Consider the following 23,205-nt stretch of genomic DNA (forward strand, 5'->3'; position numbering starts at 1 on the left):
ATTCTGATTATTTGGATGGGTGAGCAAATACTTTTGGCAATATAGTGTATATATATATATATGTATATATGTTAAGTGTTTTGTATTCCTTTATATATATATATTTTTTTTAAATAAAAGTATAAAGGCCGGTTGTTGTGTGTTTTATTCTGCCTGCTAGAATTCTTGCTAACAGTGTTGTACCTGTGGTAAAGACAGAAGACCAACATGCATTATTAAGCTTTAACTGACGACACGATTGCTGACGTCTCAAAAAAGGTCACTTATATATACTTTTGAATACTAAATTAATATTCCAGTCAATGCAAAACTTTTCTTTTAGCCAGGATGGTAGAGGGGGAGGCTTTAGGAAGCATGTAATGATAAGAAAAGAGTATTGTGTAGACCTTTTTGAGATTTAAATAATATTTGAGGACTGTTCAGTTTTAATAAGCTAAATAAAAGAGTTATAACCATAAACCATAAACACGTATATATCAATAGAAGTAATATTTAAGCTAAAAAATCACACCCTAAAAGAAAGAAATTCTATTAGCTCTTGGCACAGAAGCAAAGCACAAAAATTGTCCTTCACACATCTGTCCTTTGAGATTTTTCTGACTGTTGCTTTAGTTTATGAAATAGAAAAGTGTATTTCTTTTTTATTGCCTGTCCAATTAACTAAACTCTAACTAAGACTCAGGTATTTTCTTTGTTCTGATGTTTGAGGTGAACATTAACTGAAGCTCTTCATTTGTTCATCATCTTCATCGTTTTATACACTGTGCCGCTTCTATACGATTGTCTGATTGGATAATTGAGCAGGTGCACAGGTGTTCCTAATAAAGTGCCATGAGAGTTGTTTAATTCAATTAAATTACAGGTTTGTAGCAGCGAATAACCCTCACAGCGACTGCGTCTGTTTGTCTGATTTGAGGTTTATTTTCCTTCTTTAAAATGAGCAGCTTGATTCAAAGGAAATGAGCAGAAACCTCAGAGGTTTCTTTTATTAGACTGCTGTAAATAAGTTGACATGTACATGCTTGCCTTGTGATTTCGATCATTCTTTCATCTCTAAATGTAGCGTACAGTTCCGGGATTGCGTACGTGACGCAACAACGCAGCACTGATGCTGTTTTTTCCCCCTGAATCATCTCTAATAGCTTTTCCACTGTTTACCACTTCATATGTGTCAGAAATGAGTTGTTTCATAATACAATATATATTTGATGTTCTGTGATGAATTCTTTTTAGTAAGTATCACAAGTAGAATGTAAGTTTGTTGTGGAGTAATTTGACAGAACGAGCTCCGAGATGCACGAGAAGTGCAGTGGTAAAGTATAACAAGATACAAAAAAAAAATAAAATTGAGGATTTAATGAATACATCTTTCTCGTTGCTATGGAAATAAGCCTGTTTAATAGTTTGCATCGGTTCCATTTCTGAAGTTTTTAGGGGGCGTGAAAAGAAATTTTGGTGGCTGATGTCAGAAGTTCACAAAGCAGCAGCATCCGTGAAGCTAAAAACAACAACAAAAACAACAGAATCGAACAGACGACAAGCCAAAACACCAGATAATGCTAATTAGTTCATTAGTCAGTGTGTCTAGGTAGTTAGCTAGCATAAGAAATGCTAAGTAAGAATTGTTGGACTAAACAAACTAGATCATAAATACTATATATACAGTATGTACAGCTACCCCAAAATGTCAATCCCCTACAGTCTGTTACTCAAATCTCAACTCTAGTGAAGAAATGATTTCCTTTCACCATGATCTAAGGAAACACTCTGAGATGTTTTCAGGATTAAGTGAAAATGATCTATAAGGAATATTTGAATAATAATAATAATATGGTTGGTGTGGGTGGGGTGAACCTGTGGGATGAGTCACTTGCAGACCTGGTTTTAATATACTGTAGAATATCAATTGGTTTTATTTCCTACAGCGTGAGAAAGCCTTCAGAGAAATGTAAAGGTAGAAAATGAAAATGTGGCATTCCACAAGGCTTTATCATTGGCCCATTGCATTTTCTATATAAAGTGTATGCTACCTCTGGGCAGAATGATTCACAATATTCTCAGACTGAACACACACTTTGACATTTGTACACTGTAACTAGTCATAATCACACTCTCTGGTGTCAGCCACAAGAGGACAGGTCCCTTTTAATCTTCTTCAGTTTAGATCATTTTAACTCACCACTGTCACACCTGGATTTCTGTAAAGCTGCTGGCTGAAAAATCTATTCAGTGAAACAGAATTGAATTAAAGGAACTCTTTCGATAGCTTATGGATGCTGCTAACTAGGTTGATGTGATGATGTATAAATGATCACAACACCCCTTTCTGAGATATCACAGATACTGGGGTATCATTAAGACATTTTATGAGTTTTTTTTTTTAAATCACAAACTGATTGGTAGCAGACAAAGTTTGACGATAAAATGGTTTGAAAATTCAGTGGTTTAATGTTAAATGTTTTTTTACTAAATGTTCAAATGTATTTATTTGCAGATTTTCAGCATTCCTAATTTATTTTGGTATGGATGTATAAAAATAAAAATAATACAATAAATAATAAAAGCATCCCTGTGTTTAACCGCAACTTTATTTTACAAATTTCTAACAAAAAAACAGCATTTAAGACACACAAAACAAACATATGATATAGAACAGCTGGCATATGACCAGGCACACATATGAGGGAAAAAAAAAGTTGACATCTCCATGAGTCAGCCCGTCTGATTGGTTCGGAACAGCGATGTGCTTAAAAACAAGTCGTAAAACAGAAACCTGACATCCCACAGAATCAGTCACGTTGATATTTCCAGCTCATTTCTAGTAAATATGGTGCGTGTGACTCAAAGGATCATAATCAGAAATGTAAACGTCTTTTCGTTAGCTAAACTAAAACTAAACATAATGGAAAAGGAACCTGAATGTAGCGACAGTTTATGTGCATTTACAGAAAGAAATAGAAATGCTTGTAATGACTTGTAAATATAACATTGCTATGCATTTGGGTATTACTTGGAAGAATGTTCCAGTAACTTTATCACAAGAAATCGAAGCCTTTAAAATATATTCCTTTGTTCAACAGAGAATATGGAATGGATTTAAAACAAGGCATGCAAATAAATACAAAAATATTTAAAGGTATTTCTACAAAGATTTCTATAAAGCTCAAAATAAAAAAGGCAACGTCTTGTAGCCTGAACTATGACCATCACCTCACAGTTTAAGGTAAACGAAAATGAAATTTACTGAATGGAAATAAAAAACGGAAAAACTTACAAACAGAAATACAGGAACAGTTTGTTGTCCTAAATATTATAAACTACAGGAAATGTTTTTTAATTGCAGAGAATGATGTGCTTTATTTAAGTCATAAGCCACACTACGTCCTCTAGATGAAATAAAGCATATGTACAACTGACCTGACAAGCATTTGTTATCTCATTTGAGTCTCAGATCTCTAACTACACAGTAAAATATGAAACCATTTCCAAGTGATTTGTTCTCAGCTAACAGCAACAGTAACTTAATAACATATAAGTCGGAAATAAACAGAAATCTGAAGCTACACCAAGGATGTGGGAAAAGATACATACATCTCTGTTCACTACTTGCTAAAAACGCTTTAAAAAAATGGAGTTGCAGAATGTTTTCTTTCTTTTCTTTGTGTTAATTAGTGACACAATCCGCAACAGAGAGGAGGAAATATTTCATTCATATATTAAATATTTATATTTTGGTGGTTATTATTCAGTCAGATAAATTATGAAACTTTTAAATTCATTATATCATCAGTATACTGTATATCAGGCTTATATTATGTTCAGTGTGTGTGTTTGTGTCTGGTATGTACCTATTTCTTTAAAAAAAAAAAAAAGGGTTTGATTAATTAATTAAAAGTTTGATTTGTTTAATTGAGTGTGTGTGTGTGATAAATGCAACATGATGATTATAATTATGGTCCGTCGACTAGAAGTCCACTATCGCCGATGTGCCGTGGCGTAAACATCACCTGAACGCGTGGTCGGGTTCAGAGGCTGCAAAATGCAATGAAAAAAAACAACAACAACTATATAAGCATGTAGTGTACATCAGGGGAGAGATCGTATATCAGTGGGATAGAAATATCAATGCTGTTGATATTTATATGAATGATTATGTGAATGATTTGAAGAAAAAAAAACAACTGCATCTCAAGCTTCTGGTTTGTTGAGGGCAGTGAAACCTCTGTAACTCTGTATAGACAACGGTGCCAGAAACACACTGTATTCTACATACAGGTTAAAGAAGGTGGTGTTCTAGGATGAGGAAGAACCACCACCCTAATGAAAGCTACTGAGGGAGGGATATCTACTAGTGATGGACAAGGAAGAGGGGTACCATACTAGGAAATGTTGTTGTTGTTGTTGTTGTTGTTGTTAAATGAATGGTTAAATGAAAGGTTGTTGTTGTTGCTTGTTGCGTTGTTGTTGCCGTTGTTAATGAATGGTTATGTTGCAGTTGTTGTTGTTGTTGTTGTTTGTTGTTGTTGTTGTAAATGTTAAATGGTTAAATGTTAAATTGTTGTTGTTGTTGTTGTTGTTGTTGTTGTTGTTGTTGTTGTTGTTGTTGTTTGTTGTTGTTGTTGTTGTTGTTAAATAATGGTTGTTGTTGTTGTTGTTGTTGTTGTTAGCGAATGAAATGAAATAAATGAATAAATGGTTGTTGTTGTTGTTGTTGTTGTTGTTGTTGTTAAATAAATGGGTTAAATGTTGTTGTTGTTGTTATTGTTGTTGTTGTTGTTGTTTGTTGTTGTTAGTCAATGGTTACGGTGCCAAATTGTTTGTTGTTGTTGTTGTTGTTGTTTGTCGGTTATTGTTGTTGTTGTTAAATAAATGGTTAAATGTTATTGTTGTTGTTGTTGTTTGTTGTTATTATGGAATGGTTATTGTTATTGTTGCTGGTTGTTTGTTGTTGTTGTTAGCTTGTTAGAATGGAGTTAGCTGTTGTTATTATTGTTGTTATTGTTATTGTTATTGTTTGCTTGTTGTTGTTATGTTGTTGAGCTGTATTATTGTTGTTGTTATTGTTATTAAATGGTGAATAAATGAAATGAATGGTTGTTGTTGTTATTGTTTGTATTATTGTTTTGAAAGAATGAAGGCAATGAAGGAAGGAATGAAATGGAATGAAGGAAGAAAGAAAGAAAGGAAAGAAGGAAGGAAAGAAAAGAAGAAAGGAAGAAAGAGAAAGGAAGAAAGAAAGAAAGAAAGAAAGAAAGAAAGAAAGAAAGAAAGAAAGAAAGAAAGAAAGAAAGAAAGAAAGGAAAGAAGGAAGGAAGAAATAAAGAAAGGAAGAAAGGAAAGAAAGAAAGAAAGAAAGAAAGAAAGAAAGAAAGGAAAGAAGGAAGGAAGAAATAAAGAAAGGAAGAAAGGAAAGAAAGAAGGAAGGAAGGAAAGAAGGAAGAAAGAAAGAAAGAAAGAAAGAAAGAAAGAAAGAAAGAAAGAAAGAAAGAAGGAAGGAAGGAAGGAAAAAAGAAAGAAAGGAAGGAAGGAAAAAAGAAAGAAAGAAAGAATGAAAGAAGGAAGGAAGGAAGGAAAAAAGAAAGAAAGGAAGGAAGGAAAAAAGAAAGAAAGAAAGAAAGAATGAAAGAAGGAAGGAAGGAAGGAAGGAAGGAAGGAAGGAAGGAAGGAAGGAAAAAAGAAAGAAAGGAAGGAAGGAAAAAAGAAAGAAAGAAAGAAAGAAAGAAAGGAAGGAAGGAATAAAGAAAGGAAGGAAGAAAGAAAGAAAGAAAGAAAGAAAATAAATAAATACTTTGTGACATCACAGGATGGCAGATGAACTTCAAATTCAGGAAAATGCTGCGGACTTCAAATATTTAAACAATGTTCTGGTAAATCATAAGATGTTTGAGAACCTGAGTTCATTTGGAAATAATAATCCACTACACACACAAACACACACACACTTCAATTTACCTGATAGTCAGGGTCAGGAGGTGGCGGTCCTCTCGCTTGAGCTCGTCCTTGACGCGCTTGTGTTGCTGTAATGCAGAAAAAAAAAATCAGTATGTTTATTTAGATATTTGTGTGCATTGTAAAACGTGTGTGTGTGTGTGTGTGTGTGTGTGTGCGCGCATTACGTCTCTGAGGACCAGCGGTTCCAGCATTCTTCCTAGTGCAGTAATAAACTGCTAACACGATCACGAGTGTGAGCAGCACGTCTGCAAATACCACCACCAACGCCAAAGTCATGTCCAGGTCAACACACCCATCACACACTGAGAGAGAGAGAGAGCGAGAGAGACAGAGAGAGAGACGAGAGAGAGATGATAAACATACATTAATCAGAAAAAAATGAGCACCATGACATTTCCTCTTATAATTTTATCTTCTTAAAGAATTTTAAGTAATATGAATAATAATCTGTAGAAGCGACATGCATTGCGTTTAACATTGCTGTAATTAGTCTTGTGCGATTTAACTTAGATAATACTTTTACATTGCTTTAATTAGCATAGTTTTGTGACATTACGCGAAAAATCAAATCAGTTTTGTTTCATGTTGTGTGACTTAACATGAATAATGTTCTTTAAATAAATTGAATTAGTGTTGTGTAACCTAAAATTGTCTTGCAGTCACTTCCTGGTGTTGTTGTGTTACTCAGCATGCAAAATTGTCACTTGAATTATTCTTGTAGCGTGACTTCACATAAAAAATGTCTTAAAATCACGTTAATTAATGTTGTCTTGTGACTTAAAACAAAAATAAATTGTTTTCAATAGCGTTGTCATGATTGAACATGAAAAATTGTTTTCATTATTTTTAAACTGGCTTAAATAGCTAAAGAGATAATACAAAGAACTTAAAATAGCTGTAGGTACAGCTTCATAGCTGTAATTGATTATGTCCTGCTAGTTAACACATTTTGTTCTTTAAATATATGGAAGTGTCACTGCCCTGGTAGTTAACACCAATGATTTGAAAGGATTTGAAAGTTGCATCTGCTATAATTGACATTGTTTTTGCAACTTAACACACACACAAAAAACGGCTTGAATTCCCATTGTGTTGCTTCCTGTATAAAAAATAATATCTTCATGGATTTTTGATTTGCACTTACCCTTGGCTTTGATGTAGAAGTAATGAGTTTTTTCCTCTGCGCTCTCTTGACTAGTGCAGGAGTATAATCCATCATTCTTGTCGGTGTAATCAGATAGGCTCAAAGTAACTTGTTTTTGATCATTAATAGACTTTCCGTCTTTTTTCCATTTCAAATCTGAATCCTCATCCACATTTGGACAGGTCAGTGTGACTGTTCTATCCTGGAAACTCACCGATCCTGAAATCAGAAAGTCAGAACACACACTTTCCCTCAGTGAGGATGCACTTAAAGCCATTTTTTCCCATCATGTGACTGAATGCAAGGGAACAGAAATGCTAAGCTTTTGTGTGTGTTGCAAGAGTTTATCTCAAATAAACAATTTAAGCGAAAACTTTAAACCTTTCATTCTACATGAGCACAAAATTGACCTATTTTCGCTTCAGGTTAAAAAAAAAGAGTGGTACGTCTTATTTGTATCGTGTAACGACTCTGTTCGAAACATCTGAGGAAACCAGAAAGAGTAAGTTTCCCTCATGTAAATAGTTTCGATTTTTTTTTAGCTTAGAAGCTGAAATGATCACATTTCAAAAATTTCTTTGCCATTTTTTATTAAAACATTATTATTATAATAATTAGAAAAACAAGAATTGTAGAAGCTCATATCTAGGATTGAGGATTTATTTACTATTATACTATTACTCTAAATGCTTTGATTATTTTTTAACAAGAAATTGCTAAAAAAAAAAGTCTAATTTGCTTTTCTGTCTTACAAAAACTAACCAAATCTAGCTAATGTAGCTAATGCAGCTTCAGGTCTACTTCTCATTCTTTAAATAATGATCAATTATTAATCATTAATAGCAAATGAAATTCCTTTTATTTGGCTAATACGTTAAAGAAACAACACCAAACTGAAACGCTTTGCTTGAAAATACACGCATGAGAAATATAAAAAGTAAGAACTATGAAGAGAAAATTTTGACTGGATTATACAGATTGCTCACCCTCAACGGTAATGGCGACTGCGAGGAAGAAAACGACGTAGCTCACTCGATGTAGGTTCATTCTGCGTATTTATCTCTCTTTTTTCTTTCTTGTAGCTTGTCACACTTTAAAAATATATATATATCTTAATATTTTGGAAACATCCGCAGAAAAGACTGACTTTCAAAGATGTCAGATTTCCAACTAAGTCTTGTTACTCTTATCCGTCGACTTCTACTTTCCTCTCTCTCTCTCTCTCTCTCTTTTCCTGTTACAATTTTACAGGAAGTAGAAACCATCACACGCTTCTATCTGCACCTGTCACACAATTATGTTGTACGTAAACATTCATTAAAAAAAAAAAAAAAAATTCAAGAGCTTGGAGTGCTGTGGAATTTTTTATCATACAGTGTTGTTGAATTCTGATTGGTCACAAGGTGTTTATTAATTAATGTTAATACTTAACATAAGATTATATGAATGATATTAACACGCTAGTTTTTTTTGCGCTTTCTTGAAATCGTGACAAGCTTGAGTAAAAACATAGAGACTGCTGAGGGAACAACTGTTTCTAGCTGCTGTAATGTAAGCCAGAGAGCAGGAATGAACTCGTTTGCTAATGTTGAATGTAACTATAAATGGATAAAAAATGCATGCTCTTTAATAACTTGAGAATTGTAATCAACATTGTAATCAAGTTGCTATAGTATAAAAAAGAAAAAGAAAAAACAACTTTAGGTTTTAACTTTGCTTTCTCACTCCATTACTGATTGTTTCCCTATAAAAGCATGACATTCAAATATATATATATATATATATATATATATATATGTATATATATATATATATATATATATATATATTATTATTATTATTATTATTATTATTATTCATTTGGTTCTGTTAATGTTTATTTGACAGCCTTGCAGAGCCATATTTCATTAAGCCTTTGACTCTTTTGGCTTGCCATATGACCCTCTGGCTCCATCAGGTGGGGATCTGAACTCAATCCACCTTTATCTACATTACAGCACAATAGATTTTTTTTATTAAATCATTTGTCTCCTGGAGTATCTATTTGTTTTTGGCTCCACAGGCTGGTTAAAATATTAGAAGGAATACATTCATTGATTAATTTTCGGATTCGCAGGGCGACTCACAGCCGTGCAGAAGCTGTTTTCTTTGAAAGAATTTGATTTATTTGACTCACACTTTACTCTTTTATTTGGACTTTAATCCTGACTTTTCTTAACAAGATGCTTTGTGCTGCAACTTTAACTTTTTTCCTGCTTTTTTTCAGCAGGAAGTTCACACATACAGTGACGGTGACTGACCTGAGTTTGCTTTTATAAGAGCTGGAGATGAGCAGCAACAAGATGTGGCGATTAAACGTGGGTGTGTCCACATCATTGACGTAACAAAGTGGAAAAAAGTTGAACTTTATACAAATATGGATGCAAAATTGAAAATATGCAGATTGAAATTTATGCAAATGTGCAGCAGCTTCTAATTGGAGTGAAGACAGTAGAGCGTGTGTGATCTATGGCAATGAGCATGCCATAGCAGCCATATTTAGGTCGACATTGTATATACAAACACCAAATCTTCCTCCAAAACTGATTTGGAATGCAAGTTGCACCACCCGCTGGTTACTATGGCAACCAGCAGCAGGAACGCCGACTGGTGACTGGTAGCGATAAAATCAGTGTTTACTTTATGTAGTTTGATTTATGCCAGGGGAAAAAATAAACTTTTCTTATAGACGTCAAACCACATCCTCCAACAATAACAACTTAACACCCATTAACTAGAAGAACTGACTCGCCTCTTCTGAAACAATGCGCACTTCCTGATTATTTAACCAGATACCAGAATGGATAAAAAGCACTGATTCACCTTTGACCTAATTGGCTTACATGAGGGTTTGCAAAGAGTGTTAGAGAAGTGCACAGGGACTGATTTTTAAACCACACTCCTGTTATCTGACCTGCGATACTGTATTTTCTTGGTTATTTCTTTTTAAAATGAAAACAATGTTCTAATTTAAATTGTTATTGGGGATGAGGGAAAGAATGTGGTGAATGCATCAGGCTGCTGTGTTTTATACACTGATCAGGCATAATATGTGTTATATTGTGTTGGTCCCCCTTTTGATGCAAAAACAGCCCTGACCTATCAAGGCATAGACCCCACTAGATCCCTGAAGGTGTGCTGTGGTATCTGGCACCAAGATATTAGCAACAGATTTAAGTCCTGTAAGTTGCGAGGTGGGGCCATTCTTGAAACATTTTTGCTTTGTGGAATGGCGCATTATGGTAGGTGATACATGTCAAATTAATGGCAGGACCCAAAGTTTCCCAGCAGAACATTGCCCATAGCATGACACTGCCTCTGCCGGCTTGTCTTCATCCCATAGTGCATCCCAGTGACATGTATTCCCCAGGTAAGTGACACACACACACGCCCAGCCATCCACGTGATGTAAACAAAAACGTGATTCATCAGTCCAGGTCACCTTCTTCCATTGTTCTGTGGTCCAGTTCTGATGCTCATGTGTCCAATGTTGCCACTTTTGGAGGTGCACAGGGGTCAGCATGTGCATCCTGACTGTTCTGTGGCTATGCAGCCCTATACACAACAAAATGTGATGCACTGTGTATTCAGACACCTTTCTATCAGAACCAGCATTAACTTCTTCAGCAGTTGGAGTAACCATGTGAAGCCATGCCCATAAAACATGTACAAAATAAAAGAGGCAGAGTTTTCTGAATTGAGAGATGAATACAGATGCCTCATTTTCCTGATTGTATAAAGGTTGGTGGTCCATGTCATTTTTTTCCTTTGAGCAGATATTTTATTAAAGCTGTTGAAAAGTTGCTGACCCCACCTTTAATGTTGAATAAGAGGAATTCCTAGAGTACTGAATTATAATAATATTTCACACAGCATGAAATTAACATTTACTTGACCTATTTTGAATTTGTGCCTTTAAAGTTGACTTAAGTGTTAGTGAGTGTGAGTGTTACAGTAATCCAGAGCAGCATGCACAGTGTAGGCATGTACAGTAGGAAGGGAGGGAGGAAAGGAAAGAAGCAAGGGAGGGAGTGAGGGAGGGAAAGTGTGAAGAAGCGAGCGTTAGACAGGGCTTCCTAGCATTATAAACTGCTGTGTTAAAGCAGGAGCCTGTCGGGGATCGGCAAGACGAGGTCAATCCTTCACGGAGTAAACAGGAGTGCAAAAACCTTTTCCACATGTGTGTCAAAGGGGTTACTCACTTTCTCATCTGTCTCCCAGTGCTGCTCTTCACTTCAGGTGAGGAAACAAAGGAAATGCAAAGTTCCTCTGTTTACATGTTGAAATTTTGAGAAATCATTGACCAGAAAATTGTTTAGGGATGCACAATATAAACTATAGTCTATAGCTAAACTACTAGACTACTCATTTGCATATTGATTAGGATGCTTAAAGTGCGTTGGAACCTTGACTTAAGGTTTTGTGTAATGATCCTTGGCTTCAGGGATTTTGAGACTTTCTGTTGAAAAACATTTATACAGGTGACTTGGTTTGTTGACATAGTTGAGGTATTTGAGGACCTTGCTTCAGGTGTGATTAAAGCATGCTGTAGATGTGTTAGGAGCTTGGGTGCGTTGGGACATGGTAGAGATGTGCCAGTAGATTGTTTCAGGTGTTTTTGCAAGTTTGAAGTTTTAAAGTATGCTGGAACCTTGATTTGGGTATTCTTGGTCCAGGTAATTTAAAACTTTCTTTAACATGTTTTGCAAGCTTGGTTCAGGTGTATTTATAGTTTGGTGCAGGTAAGTTGGGAGCTTGCTTAAGGATCTTGTGTTGGGATCTTGAAGTGAGCTCTCTCTTGGGATCATTGCTTAGGGGATTTGCGGTTCTTTGTCAAGGACCCTGGTTTTGAAAGCTTAAGTCAGGTGTAGGTTAAGGTGTGGATTAGGTAAAGGTAAAGTTTCTTGTCTAGCTAATATATCGGCTAGCTCACCACTCACAAGAAAGTTTATACAAGAAACTTATAGAGATTGGTTCATTTGCATCTTTCTCATTTGCATATGGGTCAGGACACTCACAGGCAACATTAAAACATTTAAAGAATTCCTTAGAGGATTCATTTTCATATATTTGCATAAAAGTCAGAATGGTGGCAGCAAAGAAATAACAAAATGAGCTCACAGAAATCTAAGAATTTAGAGAGCTCATTTGCAAATTGAATACAGATCTCTGAAAACAAGGGTTAATGATGTAATTAAAAAAAACAGTATGTTGTATAAACATTAAGGCTTGTGAGACATTGTGTTTAGGATTTAATGACTTTCCCATATTGAATTTAATGACATTTCAGCATTATCTAGTGCTTTCCTGTGTTTCCTGTTAGTGAGAGACCGTTTGGCCTCGCGTGCAAACCTACCATTCGAGCTAGTTATCCCTTCCACCACCCCTTTCCTCCATGCCACTCCATGCCCACAAAAAGTCATGAACTCCAAGAGTTGTCCTGAAATCATAATCTACATAGTGTTTCATAGTATGGACTTCGGGGACACTCAGGAGGTTGGCATTTTTGCTTTCATTACTGCAGACAACACTTTAAATAACAAGGAGAGTGGTGTGGAACTGTAAAGAGTGGGGAGAATTCTGGGAGTTTGGGTTGGACTAATGGATGCCTCCTGCTTTGTACTAGATCGACAGACCTTACCAACACAGTGTTGAATGGCAAGCAAATAACTTGTTCTCCAAGTCTCCTGGGATAGGCTCAATGCTTCCTGTTTCTATAAGTGGTACAGAATATGAATGAAGGGACATTCAACATCAAGAACCTTGATGGCCTATTGTACAACTTTTTTTTGGACATGTTTAAGCTCTCGTCCACATATTTTATTGCCATTAGTGTGTGCGGTCCATTTCTTCAAACTTCATCCATCTACATTAAAACACAAGTAAATACTGAATGAGAAAGCCAGTGTATCATGTACACTTAACTATGCATTCACCATGCAGGACAACATGAGCATGTGGAAATCCTCTTTGAGTGATACACGCCATTCTGACAGCACTATGTACATATCTGCCACTGGAAAATTGGATTAGAAGTGATCATGCAAGCAGCGCAGATCACTTAGGGAAGAATGAGGCAGCAGTTGTAGCCAAGAAAACAAACAGTCAATACCATGAACCAAAAAGAGATGGATACAAACTTTTAGGATCTCAAGGGAAAGTTCATTGTTAAGAAAAAAAGGTTCAGAATACAAGACAGTGAAATGACAATACTGAATATGTGTGTGAGCTTTAAAAAACAAACTTTAACAAGGACAAGGACTCTTCTTCTCCAAGCCAGCAGAGGTCATGGTCACAGGAGTCCTAGAGAGCACTTTGCTATCACTTCCTGGTTTTAGACTATTTAAGCATCTTACATGTCTTAACATCTTGCCATTTCTAAATTGTGTGTCAGTTCTCTGAATTTGATTAACACTGCCTGCCATGCTGTGTCTGTTGGATTACTCTTTGGCCTTGTTTACTGTCTGTGTGTTTTGTGGATGATATTTCCCCTTTGTTTGCCAAGAGCTGTATTAAATTAAATTAAAAGGACATAAAATATAGTACAAAGGTGCAAAGGAGAAAGGGAGAGTCTTCACATAGGTAGATAGCACAAAGTTTGGGATCACTTGGAAATGTCCAAAAAAAAAAAAGCCCATTATGTCCATTTCAAAAACATAAAATTAATCAGATTTTTTTTTAAAGAAAGATTTACATTGTTGCACAGAGACCCTTTATCAGTAACCATCGGTCCTCTGTTTCAGTCTCATGTTACGTTTGCTAATCCAAATAAATCATTTTATATGGCTAATTGATTATTGGAAAACCTTTTTGCCATTGTGCTAGCACAGCTAAAAACTGTTGTACTGATTAATGCCGAGTTCACACTGCACGACTTTTCAGTCATAGACCAGTTTTGCAAAATCAAGGCAAGTGAGTGACAATCACACAGTGTGAATGACCAAAAACTCGATCTGACCTAGTTGCCGATAAGTCGCCAACTCCCGTGAAATATTTGGCATGCTAAATATCTGTACCTGTCAGCGACTCAAAATCGTGCAGTGTGAAAGGAGCTCTGATTGAAACATACCTCGGCGATGACCTACAGCCAATGAGAGAGCTGGATAAAGGGCAGTGGGCAGTTTGGGGAGGAGTTATAGACCACAATATCACCAAGCATGGCTTATGGTGGAGAACAATATTATAGTTTAATAGAGTTTATAGGATTTTAATCAGAAAAAAATGTCAAATATAGTTATATCAGAATAAATAAGCTTTACAATGACATCAAACAGAAATAAAGCAGAAATATTTACTTGACCAGTTGCATCAGCAGCAGCACATTGCAAAATTATTCATTTGTTCAGTTATGCAGAACGCACAATCCTTGTTTCCCGCACAGGCTTGCAAACTTTTTGCAAGGTTCCATTTCCAGTCTCGTGCGAGAAACCATGTGTTTTTAGTACTTAATGAGGATCAAAAAGTGTCAAAGGTCGTCACAATGATAGGATTGCATGTCCTCTCAATCATCCGGTCCTTACAAACAGTCTTTTACAGATTATATTTGAAAAACTAATAAAGATAAAAAACATAATGAGGACAAAAAAAGGACCTAAGGAATGAAAGGTGATAGAATAGCATCAGATTTAGAGATCATTTAAATTGTCTCAGTCATCTGGTCCATATAATAACAACATCATACATTTTTAGTTGGAAAATTAAAAGAGACAAAAATACTAAAAGTCCTTATAATGATAGGATAGTGTCAACTGTCCTCTTATTGATCCAGTCCTCACAAAAATATAGTGTTTTACTGCTTATATTTGAAAATAAAAGACCAAAAAGAACTTTATGAGGACCAAAAAGGACCAACGGTCCTCGAGATGATGGGATTGTGTCAAATGTCCTCCCAATCATTTGGTCCTCACAAATACAGATTACAGATTGTGTTTAAAAACTTTTAAAGCTAAAAAGAAAGCATTATGAGGACCTAAAAGGTCCTCACAATTATGGGATTGTGTCAAATGCCCTCTCAGTCATCTGGTCCTCACAAAACCACAGTGATTTTATAGCTTATATTTGAAAACTGATTAGAGCCAAAATATTTCCTTCTGCTTGATGAGGTTAAGGGTGAGCATAGTGTTAATTACCCACTGTAATCTTATGTCAATGGAAGCTTCTCATAAGGACCAAGAAGTGGGTGTCTGTGTGTGTGTGTGTGTGCTTGGGTTTTTCTACACCCCCACATTTTAACATGTCTTGACATTCACCACACACACACACACACACACACACACACATACACGCTGCTCATGCACACATATTCATTTGATCTTTGTGAGGACCTTCCATTAATATAATCATTACTCAGTAACCAGAAAATATTTAAGCTCTTTTAATTTTTTTTATTTTAAATGTTTTTTTTTAAAAATAAAAGTTAAGGGGGGTTGTGTCTTTGCCTAGTTTTGTGAGGGCAGGGTGAATTGTGAGGACCTCATAGAGGTAAATGCGGAAAGTATGCAGACAAGTGTTGGCCTGTTGCTGTCTGAATTTTTCTTTGTGTGTGTGTGTGTGTGTGTGTGTGCACGCATGCGTGTTTAATGCCTTGCAGGCACGAAAACAAGTGTGTGCAGAACAATAGTGATGCACTAACACTCTCAATGTGTTTCTATTTCAGGCTTTAAACAGGAAATAACTATTGTAGTTTACCCCCTCTCTCTCTCTCTCTCTCTGTCTATCTATCTCTCTCTTAACAGTAACAGTGGCCCTCAGTTACAGTAAATGTAACAAAGTCAAGCTGCTGTAGGAAAATAATCAATAATGGCATACTGTGATGAAGTAGAATTACTGTTACCAGCCTGCTGAATTTTCTAATATTGACACTTCCTGTTTTGTTTAATACCACAACAGTTTAATGAACAGATGAAATTATTTTTTATACATTTATCATTATATTCTGACCTCCCCAGGCTTTTTCCTTCTATCTGTCATGATATATATTTACATGAAGTGATGGGGAAAAAAATCCAGTTTAAAGCACCTCAGGTCAAAATTAATGTACTTAATAATTTATTTATTTGTCTAAATGCAATTATCTGTTTATTAGGTTACCTATCTAGTGCTTGTAAACAAGGCTTATTAAAATCCTCCACTTAGTAGCTGGTGCATATTGTTTTTTCCCCTCTACATACACTGTGCTGGCAGTTTATTAATCACTTGATACAGTATGTGTACCTAATAAACCGGCAGCTCAGTCTGCATGTTTATACACATTATTTATGGCTGTTATTGACCTTCCGGTGTTACACAGAGGTGATGTATGGAGGCAGTTTATGAAATATGGCTTCATAAATAAACACGCCAAGCAGAATAGACATCTCTTATTCCACCGAGAAAAGACTGTACTGAAAAGACTTTTCTATATAAAGCCGAACCCTGTGCCTACACCGCCAGCCATTTCTCGTCTCACGCCGCTCAATTCACTCTTCGCTGCTCACTTGTGAGTGTGTCCTATATTTAGTTCAGTGCACTGGAAACACCAGAGTAGTGCAACATCCTAAAATACTACCAAAAGTATTAAAATAAGGAAGAAATATAATTCTGGAGGCTAATCTGTTTGGGTTTTTTTTTTTTTTTTTGGTAAATCGGAACATCTAGCAGTCCTAGAATGGATATGTGCAACCAATCTGAAATAATTTTTCACACAAACGGTCGGTATGTTTTATTCTCTCTGTGCAATATCAAACATCACTAGGCAAAAACTGAGAACATGAAGCAGCACAATGAAATATAAACACTTTAAACATTGGTTTATTTAGTGTAGTAGACTAATATTTAACAGCCTAACATATACAGCTAGCAATTGTGTAGCCGTGCACTCCTTAATAATTATAAATTGTTTCAAATTTAACCTGATTAACGTTGGCTAATAACCCTGATTAAAGTTGGCTCTGGATCATTGACCGGAAGATTGGGGTTCAAGCCCCAGCACTGCCAAGCTGCCATTGTTGGGCCCTTGAGCAAGGCCCCTAACCCACGCTGCTCCAGGGGCGCTGCATCATGGCTGACCCTGCACTTTGACCCCAACCCCAAGGATGGGATATGCGAAGAAAGAATTTCACTGTGGAGTAATGTATCTGTGACAAATAAAGACAACGTAAGCATAACCTAATACAGGTGGACATTGATAAAATGTTGCTAGCTAGCAAAGTGATAAAGGTAGCTGAAAAACAGGGTAGTAAGTGTGATAAAGTTAACAGTAGCCCACTTGCATGCGTCAAGGTTAAATCGAATCATCCTTTTAGATGAAGTCATAATGAAATGATACACTTGGCAAATCGTACCCCGGAGCTCTCACGTGCAAGACACAAAAACACACACATCGTGGTGTTAAGGATAAATCTGCCAAATATTATTTACTGGAAATTCTTTCTTTTACTTATGATGAGAATTTATAACGCAGTGATGGCTTGGATGCTTGCCTGTAAAAGCAGGTTTTGTTTTTTTATCCTCAAGGTAACAAACACACACACACACACACACACAAACTCAGAAGTGTTTCTCTGTAGGAATGTGATGGATGATATGCTTCAACTTTTCTCCTGCAGTCAGTTGGAACAGTTTGCTTGTATTGCAGATGTGTGTGTGTGTGTGTCTATAAATTCCTTATAGATGCAAATATTTAGGTCGACTTTTTCCAGACAAAAAACGACTTTTAATCAGCTGGGACGACAGTGTGTGTTTTATTTCTAGTGAAATGAGTTGACTTTATTTCCTAAAATAGAAAATAAAACTATGATACATTTGTTTATACACTTCTTAGTCCTTTCTCAGTCCCATGGGCTTGGTATGAAAATAAAAAACGGATGTTCCCATGAATTTTTTTGTTTTGTCCCAGGGGATCAGACACACACACACACACACATACACACACACATACACACACACAGACACACACACACCATATACAGTATATCTCCACCAAAAACTGTGGATCTCATCCAGCAATGCATGATCCTGCTTCCATACATTCAAATTGAATTTATTAAGTAATTTTCCCACTTGGCTTTTTTAATATTTTGTATCGTAAATCACATCGATGGTTTTTTTTTTTTTGAGTGTTTGATTTGTGCTTCGGTGGCTTAGTGGTTAGCACTGTTGCCTCACAGTAAGAAGGTCCTGGGTTTGAACAGGCAGGGGCCTTTCTGTGTGGAGTTTGGAGGTTCTCCCCATGCCTGTGTGGGTTTACTCCGGGTACTCTGGTTTCCTCCCACAGTCCAAAAACTTGTACGTTAGAATGATTGGTAATTCTAAATTGCCCATAGGAGTGAGTATGTGTGGTTGTCTGACTTATGTGGCCCTGTGATGGACTGGTGACCTGTCCAGGGTGTACCCCTGCCTTTTGCCCGATGAGTGCAGGGATAGGCTCCAGCAGATCCCCGTGACCCTAATTAAGTGGGTAGAAAAAAATGGATGGATGGACTAGAAGTTAAAATTAAAAGTTCTAATTTCAAATTACATCTTATGGACAATTTAGAATTACCAATCAACCTAATGTACATGTTTTTGGACTGTGGGAGGCACGGGGAGAACATGCAAACTCCACACAGAAAGGCCCCTACCTGTTCAAACCCAGGATCTTCTTGCTGTGAGGCAACAGTGCTAACCACTAAGCCACCGTGCTGCCCTACCTTCTAGTCCTTAAATTAGAATTGTAATTGAAAATTGATCCTGAATGATACTAAAGGTGACCGAGGCAAACCTCTCTAAGATAAAATGAGGAAGAAACCTTGAGAGGAACCAGAAGGGAAGTCATCCTCATTATAAATCATTTCCTCAACTGTGTACTAAATGGTGAAAACTGTGTGACCAGGAAATTAATTTTAGTTATAACTTCAGTCTATTTTGTTGAAGTTATCATGGCTGTTCACTGATGGAGACTTGAGTGCAGAGCAAATTATACAAATGTTATGTTTATGATATTGAGGTGCTATGACATCATAAACTATAAGAGCCAACCATGTTACAGTATGCAAATACACACCACATGGTGCCACCTTTTTCTTCTTTTTTTAAAAAAAATTATTGTTGCTGATTGCTCTTGCTTTTTTTTTTTTTTAGCTCAACTAACATTACCTTGTCTTACAGGATGGCACGGCGTGGCTGCAATGCAAGTGTACACATCAGGTCGAGTGCAGGCAGTGAACGGCACGGATGTCCGGTTGAAGTGCACGTTCCAGAGCACTGACCCCATTAAACGCTCGACTCTCACCATCTCCTGGAGCTTCAGGCCGCTCCGTCCCGGCAACGAGGAGACTGTAGGTCACTCTGTTCACACGTATGATGTGTACTAGTGAATATCATTGTGTGTGTATTGAATATGCGTGCCCATGTATTCTCTATCACCATGTCAGTCATATCTCTAAGCATGTAGGTGTTACACCTTCGGCAGCCTCCAGAGGGCTCCTGAGGCCCGGACGAGTGAGAGGCGGCGCCCAAGAGCGGGTCCAGCCTCCTTTGATCAGCAGATCATGAACTGTGTGTGTTAAAGGCATGGAGCTTTAGAATAAGTGGGAGATATTATCCGATTATCTGATTATATGATATTATCTGAGTGTGTCAGAGCATTAGGGTGTGGATGCACCATAGGTAAAAAAATATTTATAGGTGCATATATTCCAAAAATAAAATGAAATAATTTTGTGATAATGACACCTTGGAGCCTAAATTTTGTCTGAGGGGTTGTATAAACTTTTGCACTCAACTCTATACGCATTAGTCCGCTCCTGAATTCTGGATTGTTATTGGTCAGGATGTGCCGATTAATTATCTATAACAGCAACTCGCAACTGCAATAGTGCAGTTGCGAATCCCAGACGCTTGTTGTGATACGTTACCGTTGCTATAGCAACCACATTACATTGTTGATACTGTAGAGTTTTAATGAGATTAAATGAGAGCTAGAATGAGATTATTTAGGGTTTATGGAAGTCCTCCAGTGTCAAAATGAAGCGAGGCCGGTTAGGAAATGCTGTGGAAGAGAGAACTTAACGTAGAAAAAATATAACATTCTTTAATGGAATAAAACTTCAGGTTGTTACAATAAAAAAATTAATTCAATAACTAATTTTTCATTAGTTTTGGCACCCTAGACATAGACAATTAAGCAAATGTTTGTATATCCTGAACTGAAAATGAAGAAACGAAGACATTTTATATGTTAAAACATTTTGTGCAAAACCATCAATTTGTGTTTTTTTTACAATTTTGTCATGAAAGATGAATATTTTCACTTCAGAGTGTTGACTCAGTTAAATTCTTAGCTGCATTAAAAAGGTGAATTTCAGAAAATTAACTAGAGCAGCTCAGTGGAGATGGAAACTGAGCGAGTTCATAAAAACTAAACTGCTGACTAAGACTCAGCAGCCGTGATATTTAGGTCATGTTGTAAATGGGTTTCATTTTTCACTCAACTGGACACCTGACTCACTCACTGTGTGTGTGGTGGGTGGGAGCTATTCTATGGAATACAATACGTAGCATGCTGCTAGTTAAAATAGTAGTGTTTTTGATTTTTTAACCCTGAAAACTCTAAATCTCTAAATAAATGTTTACAAAAAATATTTTTAATGATTTTTTTTTATTTGAATACAAAAATAGACAAGAAATCTATAAATAATTGACAATTTGTACATTTTTAACATCAAATCCACAAACTCTGGTCAAATTTGTAATGATATAAACATTTCATCGACAATTTAACTGATCAATAAAACATTAAACAATAAAAAATAGAAAATTCCAAAAATGTTATAATGGCTCAAACATTTGAATCTGATTCCATACAAATAGTAAATATTTGGTGGTACAGTAATACCTCACACATCCGCGAGGTTACGTTCCAGGACCCATCACGAATGATCGGTGGAGTCACTAAAAATGCTAATACTGTACTGTAAATGCTTATTTTTACAGCCGCGACATCACGAGTACAAAGCATCATAGCTACCAGCCAATCAGCAGATAGGTAAAACTGTAAATGCTCTGTGATTGGCTACTTCCAACCAATAGCGTGTCCTAATGGCTGTACTGTACGTATGTGATATCGGCAACGTTTGATATCATTAAAATAACATTTATATTTTATTTATATTAATATTTTGTTGATTTTACTTTTATATTTATATTACTAAATTAATAAACTAAATTTTTCTTTAATATTTTTGCATTAAAAAGCATGAAAATGTATAAATTACCACAGAATTAGCAGTAAACACTTTTGCAGGATTTTGCGTAGATTTCACCAGTCTGCGAAAAATTCGCAGATGCAAATTAGTTAGGTTCCAATGAAAATTTTGCAGATCAGTGAAGCCACGAATTGTGAGATGTGGATCTACGAGGTATTACTGTACTTCTACAATTAGAAACATTTACAACAATTATTTTAACACAGAACTGAAAGAAAAGTAGAAAATATTAAGTAATAAAATTGTGACTCAAATTTATAAAAAAAAAAAGTTTTGATGACACTTTGAAATGTCTGCAAAAATTATTTAACCCTGAAATGTAAAAATCTATAAAATGTTAATGTTTTATCATTAAAAAAGATAAGAAAAAAAATTAATACAATCAGTCCTCTGATTCTAATCAGTGTGTATTTAAGATTAATGAATTAATTTCTGAAATAAAAGAATCACTAAAAGTCATTTTTAAAGAAAAAGAATTTAAGAATAAATGGTTATTAGGATAATTTCACTCAGTTTGTAACTGTTATAAAACATTTATATCTAGAAAATTTGTATTGTGAAACAACATAATAACAAAAGCAAAAGTTTGTATGATGAAAACATCTGTATGATGTAAAGTTTTTTTAAAAAATGGCTGTTGCTTCTTCTCTGTGGCGTTCTTGAAGGTGTTTTATTTCCACGAGAAGCCGTTTCTTCCGAGTAAAGGTCGCTTCCAGAAGAAGGTGGCGTTTGTGGGAGACGTTTCATCGAGTGATGCGTCCATCCTGGTTCGAGACGTGACCTTCAGCTTCAATGGGACGTTCAGCTGCCAGGTTAAGAACCCTCCTGATGTCCATGGGAACGTTGGAGAGGTTCAGCTACGGGTTGTCGCTTCAGGTGAGTCCGTCATCATGAAGGGAAGCTTTCAAAAATATAATAAGTACTCTTAGTACTCTGGTACTCTTAATCATCACCAACCACCATTTGTTCCAGCTCCTTTCTCTGAGATCGTTATTCTCGCCGTGGCCATCGGGGGTGCTGTGCTGCTGGTGATCGTCATTCTGGCCATCTGCATGTTCATACGCCGGTGTCGAGAAAGGAAAAGGATGGAGCAAGAAAGACTCCGAAGAGAACGAAAAGACCTCGTGGTGTGGTGAGGGGTGGAGCATCGCGAATGGGGCGGAGGAAAGAAAATGAAAGACAGTGTCACGATGGAGGACGAGCATGTGTTAAACAAAGCTGCACTTCCTGTTCAGCACCCCCTCTGGCTTGGATGTACTGAATGTGTGGTATTGATTTTGTTACAGTGTGTGTGTGTGTGTGTGTGTGTGTGTGTGTGTGTGTGTGTGTGTGTGTGTTTTCTGATACTGTTTTTGATGCACTTTTATGAATTTAAAGGTCGTTTCAACTGGAATCAACTAAATATGACATTGACAGCATGAACAATGTATAAGACGCCATTTGCTTTTGTTTTTTTTCCCCCACTCTGTTTGGCTAATGTTATGACTGGCTAGCAGAGTTAAGTAACCTAGCAACAGCTATAATGTACAAATCAGCTAAAGTGTGTAACACAAATTAAACACATTTAAACCAACTGCTACTGCTTTTTAATCCTTTAAAGAATTAATAGTCTAATAGGATCAGATTTCCACCATTTTTTTGTCCCCAGTCACAAAATGGTGTATGCAGCTTATTAACCTGCTTACAAAAAATACTAATTTGTGGGTTAGCTTGTGTACTGTAAAGTTAATGTCTGGGATAGCCTGTTTATTTGTTAGTCTGTGTGTCAATCTGTTTAGTATAATGCTAATCTGTGGGTTAGCTTGTTATAATGCTAGCTTCTGGGTTAGTCTGTTTACAGTGATG

The 23,205-nt window shown here is 36.2% G+C and overlaps 2 protein-coding genes across 2 annotated transcripts; one reads left to right on the forward strand and one right to left on the reverse strand.

The window, feature by feature from the left end:
* Positions 1–2,569: 2,569 nt before the first annotated feature.
* LOC131367611 (T-cell surface glycoprotein CD3 epsilon chain-like) lies at positions 2,570–8,323 on the reverse strand. The gene is made up of 5 exons (XM_058413008.1): positions 8,083–8,323; positions 7,097–7,315; positions 6,117–6,254; positions 5,953–6,017; positions 2,570–4,032 (listed from the first exon to the last, which is right to left on the reverse strand). Exons 1-5 carry the CDS (start codon positions 8,141–8,143, stop codon positions 3,976–3,978), a joined length of 540 nt encoding a protein of 179 aa, XP_058268991.1. The 5' UTR covers positions 8,144–8,323; the 3' UTR covers positions 2,570–3,975.
* Positions 8,324–11,188: 2,865 nt separating this feature from the next.
* Positions 11,189–22,933, forward strand: LOC131367788 (myelin protein zero-like protein 2). The gene is made up of 4 exons (XM_058413284.1): positions 11,189–11,374; positions 19,262–19,431; positions 22,026–22,236; positions 22,333–22,933. Exons 1-4 carry the CDS (start codon positions 11,314–11,316, stop codon positions 22,494–22,496), a joined length of 606 nt encoding a protein of 201 aa, XP_058269267.1. The 5' UTR covers positions 11,189–11,313; the 3' UTR covers positions 22,497–22,933.
* Positions 22,934–23,205: the final 272 nt, after the last annotated feature.

Source organism: Hemibagrus wyckioides, linkage group LG17, assembly GCF_019097595.1.
Source record: "Hemibagrus wyckioides isolate EC202008001 linkage group LG17, SWU_Hwy_1.0, whole genome shotgun sequence".
NCBI classification, from domain to species: domain Eukaryota; kingdom Metazoa; phylum Chordata; class Actinopteri; order Siluriformes; family Bagridae; genus Hemibagrus; species Hemibagrus wyckioides.

Coding starts and splice junctions, on each gene's coding strand:
- LOC131367611 (XM_058413008.1), bottom strand. CDS start 8,143: ATGAACCTACATCGAGTGAGCTACGTCGTTTTCTTCCTCGCAGTCGCC. Junction 7,316..8,082: donor AGTCGCCATTACCGTTGAGG/GTGAGCAATCTG, acceptor TTCTGATTTCAG/GATCGGTGAGTTTCCAGGAT. Junction 6,018..6,116: donor AACCGCTGGTCCTCAGAGAC/GTAATGCGCGCA, acceptor TCTGCATTACAG/CAACACAAGCGCGTCAAGGA.
- LOC131367788 (XM_058413284.1), top strand. CDS start 11,314: ATGTGTGTCAAAGGGGTTACTCACTTTCTCATCTGTCTCCCAGTGCTG. Junction 19,432..22,025: donor GTCCCGGCAACGAGGAGACT/GTAGGTCACTCT, acceptor GCGTTCTTGAAG/GTGTTTTATTTCCACGAGAA. Junction 22,237..22,332: donor GCTACGGGTTGTCGCTTCAG/GTGAGTCCGTCA, acceptor CATTTGTTCCAG/CTCCTTTCTCTGAGATCGTT.